The sequence below is a fragment of the Dipodomys ordii genome, unplaced genomic scaffold (assembly GCF_000151885.1).
Source record: "Dipodomys ordii isolate 6190 unplaced genomic scaffold, Dord_2.0 Scaffold27, whole genome shotgun sequence".
NCBI lineage: Eukaryota > Metazoa > Chordata > Mammalia > Rodentia > Heteromyidae > Dipodomys > Dipodomys ordii.
Genome location: NW_012267243.1, coordinates 19,507,173 through 19,510,461, shown reverse-complemented (window position 1 = coordinate 19,510,461; position 3,289 = coordinate 19,507,173). Strand labels below are relative to the sequence as shown.

Below are 3,289 nucleotides of genomic sequence, written 5' to 3'. Positions count from 1 at the left end.
CTGGGCGGGGCGCCCGCCTCCCCGCGGTGGCCGTGGCAGGTCAGCCTGCACTATGCCGGCCTGCACGTCTGCGGCGGCTCCGTCCTCAACGAGTACTGGGTGCTGTCGGCCGCGCACTGCTTCGACAGGTGGGGGGGGCGGTAGAGTCGGGGGGAGGGGGGCCTGGGGAGGAGTGGGGCGCGGGGAGGACGGTGGGGGGCCTGGGGAGGAGTGGGGCGCGGGGAGGACGGTGGGGGGGCGGGACTCCTGACCGTCCTCCCTCCCCGGTGGTCCTGCCCCCGCCCAGCCCCTCCGGTGCCAAGTCCGAGTCCTGCCCCCAAGTCCGCCAGCTGCAGGCTGACACCCAGAGGCCAGCACACTTCACTCACTGGGTGCGGGGTGCACAGCCCGGGACCCACACTCAGGACTGTCTACAACGAGGCTTTATCCTCCCCTCACCCATCTCCTGGGGCGCATCCACCTCGGCGGCCTCTCCAACAGCATGGTCCTCAGGCTAGAGCTGCCCTCCTCCCACACAAGCCCCTTGGCTCTGCGGGGTGAGTCTGGGCCATCTGCCCCCAGCAGGAGGTGCAGCTAGGCCTTGTGCGTGGACATGGGGCTCCCACCACGGGGGCACAGGCGCCTGATGATTCCTGGATTCTCTGTGGCCCCATGCTAGGGTCTCTTTGAGAACAGCTCAGCCGGACAGCCGGACACAGGTCCCCAAGGAGCCACCGCAGGGACTGGGCTTCCAATCCTGACCTCTGCCCCTTTTCAGATTTGTCTGTAGGCACAGGGTGCAGTGGTTTTTGTTCTGACCAACAGGGACAAGAACATTCATGGTTTTGACATGTATGTGGGCATCATGAACCTGAAGGTGGCTGACAAGCACACAATGTGGTATGAAGTGAACCAGGTGATCATACACCCTACCTATGCCAAGTATCACCCTGTTGGAGGAGATGTGGCACTGGTGCAGCTGAAGAGCCCGCTTGTGTTTTCTGACTCAGTACTCCCCATCTGCCTGGCACCCACCAATGTGAACCTTACCAGTGTTTCTTGCTGGGCCACTGGGTGGGGACTGGCATCACAAGGTAAGAACAAAACACAGATCTCAGAAAAGTGGAATGGTGCTGATCAGAGTCTGAAAAGTAGGTAGGAGACCAGTCCAAGCAGAGAGATGCAAACTGTAAAGAACCTACTGGAAATGCTAGAAATAAAAGCTTACTGTAAGAGACAAAAATGTTCTTTTGTGGGCTAGAGGACTGAGCACAGCTGGAAAGAACCAGAACTCGAAGACTGGTCAATAGAAATTATCCATAGTGTGACAGAAAACGAATGTGTGTGAGTGGGTGAGCATTTCCATAAGTCTGGCTGTGCTCCTGTACCAGGGAAGGGCTCCTGCTGGTGTGGGAGGGGCTTGTTGTATCTGGGCGGGGCTTTTCCTGTGAGTGGACAGACTCTCCCTCATGTTGGCAAGAGCTCCAATGTTATCTCCTGGCCTTAGGGACCAGGACCTCACCTGTGGCAGGCTGGAAGAATTCACCTGACTAATTTACTCCTCTCCTCACAGGCCAAACTGTGGATGACCTGCAGGAGATCCAGTTGCCTCTGGTCTCCCAGACTGTGTGCCAGATACTCTACGGGACATCTTACATCATGTCAGACATGATCTGTGCTGGGGACATCTTCAGGTCCAAGACTGTGTGTGAGGTATTCCCCACTACATCTCCTGGAGGCAGGGCTAGGCAAGGGGCCCCGACCCTGGCTCTCCGCAGAGTCGCAGTGAAGGACTGCAGCACACCTGCACTGAGTCTGAGCTCTGCAGCCTTGGGCTGCTGCAGCTGAGGGCAGGGGCTGGGTGAGCTGGAGAGCCATGGGTAACCATTTCTGCTTGTTTAAGCACGTAAGATGGCTCCCAGATTACAGATAGTTCTCTTCCTTTGCAGGGTGATTCTGGAGGTCCTCTGGCATGTGAATTCAACCATATCTGGTTTCAGATTGGAATTGTGAGCTGGGGCCGTGGGTGTGCCCTCCCCATGTTCCCCGGAGTGTATGCTCGGGTCTCTTACTACTCAGATTGGATACGTCATATCGTAGAGATCACACCCCTTCCCAGTCAGCCAGTCCCGGACCTCTGTCCATCTCTGGGGGCTCCCGTTAGTGTCTCTGTGGCCATGCTAACTGCATGCCTGACAGTGTTGTGAGGGCAGAGACCCTCATCCCAAGCTTCCTTGTGGCTGCTGCTGGTGCTTTTTTTTTATCAGTTATGAGGCTTGAACTCTGGGCTTGGGCGCCGACCCTGTGCTCTTCTGCTCAAGGTGAGCGCTCTTACCGCTTGAGCCACAGCACCACTTTCGTCCTTGTGGCTTCTTCGTACCCTATTTCTGTCAAGGGAATGGCCACCCTACAAGGTCCCATGTACCTCCTGCCAGTCTCTCTAGAGCCAAGAGAGACCCAGACATCGGTTAGTGAGCAAAAGGGAAAGCATAAGGGTTCAGCGGGGAGACGTATGTTTAGACTGAATGCATCGAGATAAGATTATTAAATATTTATGAAGCAAGCATATCAAAGCTCTTGAACTAGTTTTTGTACCCTAGAGTCACTACAGGCTTCTTCCCTCATGCAAAGGTGAGTGCCCACAGACAGAAGGAAGACTATAGGTCCACCAAAAACAGGTGCCTACAGACCAAATTGAGCCTTTCAAAACACTGACAATTATACATCACCTGTGGGAATCTGTGGATGAGGAAGGGGCATCAATCATTTTAATAGCCTGGCATCATAACAGAGTTTTGAAGACACTTGAACACCAGTTTGAAAAGACCAAACACACTGGTCCTGGTGGCTCGCATCTGTAATCCTAACTATTCAGAAATCTGAGTTTATATCAAATTACTGTCAGGCAAGAAAGCCCAGGAAAAAAATAAATATGAAGGCCAGTGAGGTAGGTATGGAGGGACTAACCCAGAAGATAGAAAAACATGCCATACAAGCCAGCTACCAGTGGCTCACACCTGTAATCTTAGCTACTCAGGAGACTGAGATCTGAGGATCAGGGTTTGAAGCCAGCCTGCACTGGAAAGTTTGTGAGACTGTTATCTCCAATTAACCAGAAAAAAGCCAGAATGGAGCTATGGCTCTGTCGCGACCGCCTCGACCCGCAAGGATGACGCGACAACAGGTTCTTCTTTCAGACGGTTTATTCAGGACCTTGTTTACAGCTTCTTTTCTCCTACTTCTCTCCTGCCCGCTTCTTCCTTCTTCTTCCTGCTTCTCCTTCCCATCCGCCCCTGCGCTCCGGTTATAA

At 54.2% G+C, this 3,289-nt stretch overlaps 1 protein-coding gene across 1 annotated transcript in view; it reads left to right on the top strand.

Annotated features, from left to right (window-relative positions):
• Window positions 1–2,186, top strand: part of Prss38 (protease, serine, 38) — a 4,798-nt gene extending 2,612 nt beyond the window's left edge. The window contains exons 2-5 of the mRNA XM_013015577.1: window positions 7–128; window positions 805–1,073; window positions 1,553–1,692; window positions 1,929–2,186. Of these exons, the coding sequence (XP_012871031.1) occupies window positions 7–128; window positions 805–1,073; window positions 1,553–1,692; window positions 1,929–2,186 (789 nt within the window). The remainder of the gene's footprint in view (window positions 1–6; window positions 129–804; window positions 1,074–1,552; window positions 1,693–1,928) is intronic.
• Window positions 2,187–3,289: the final 1,103 nt, after the last annotated feature.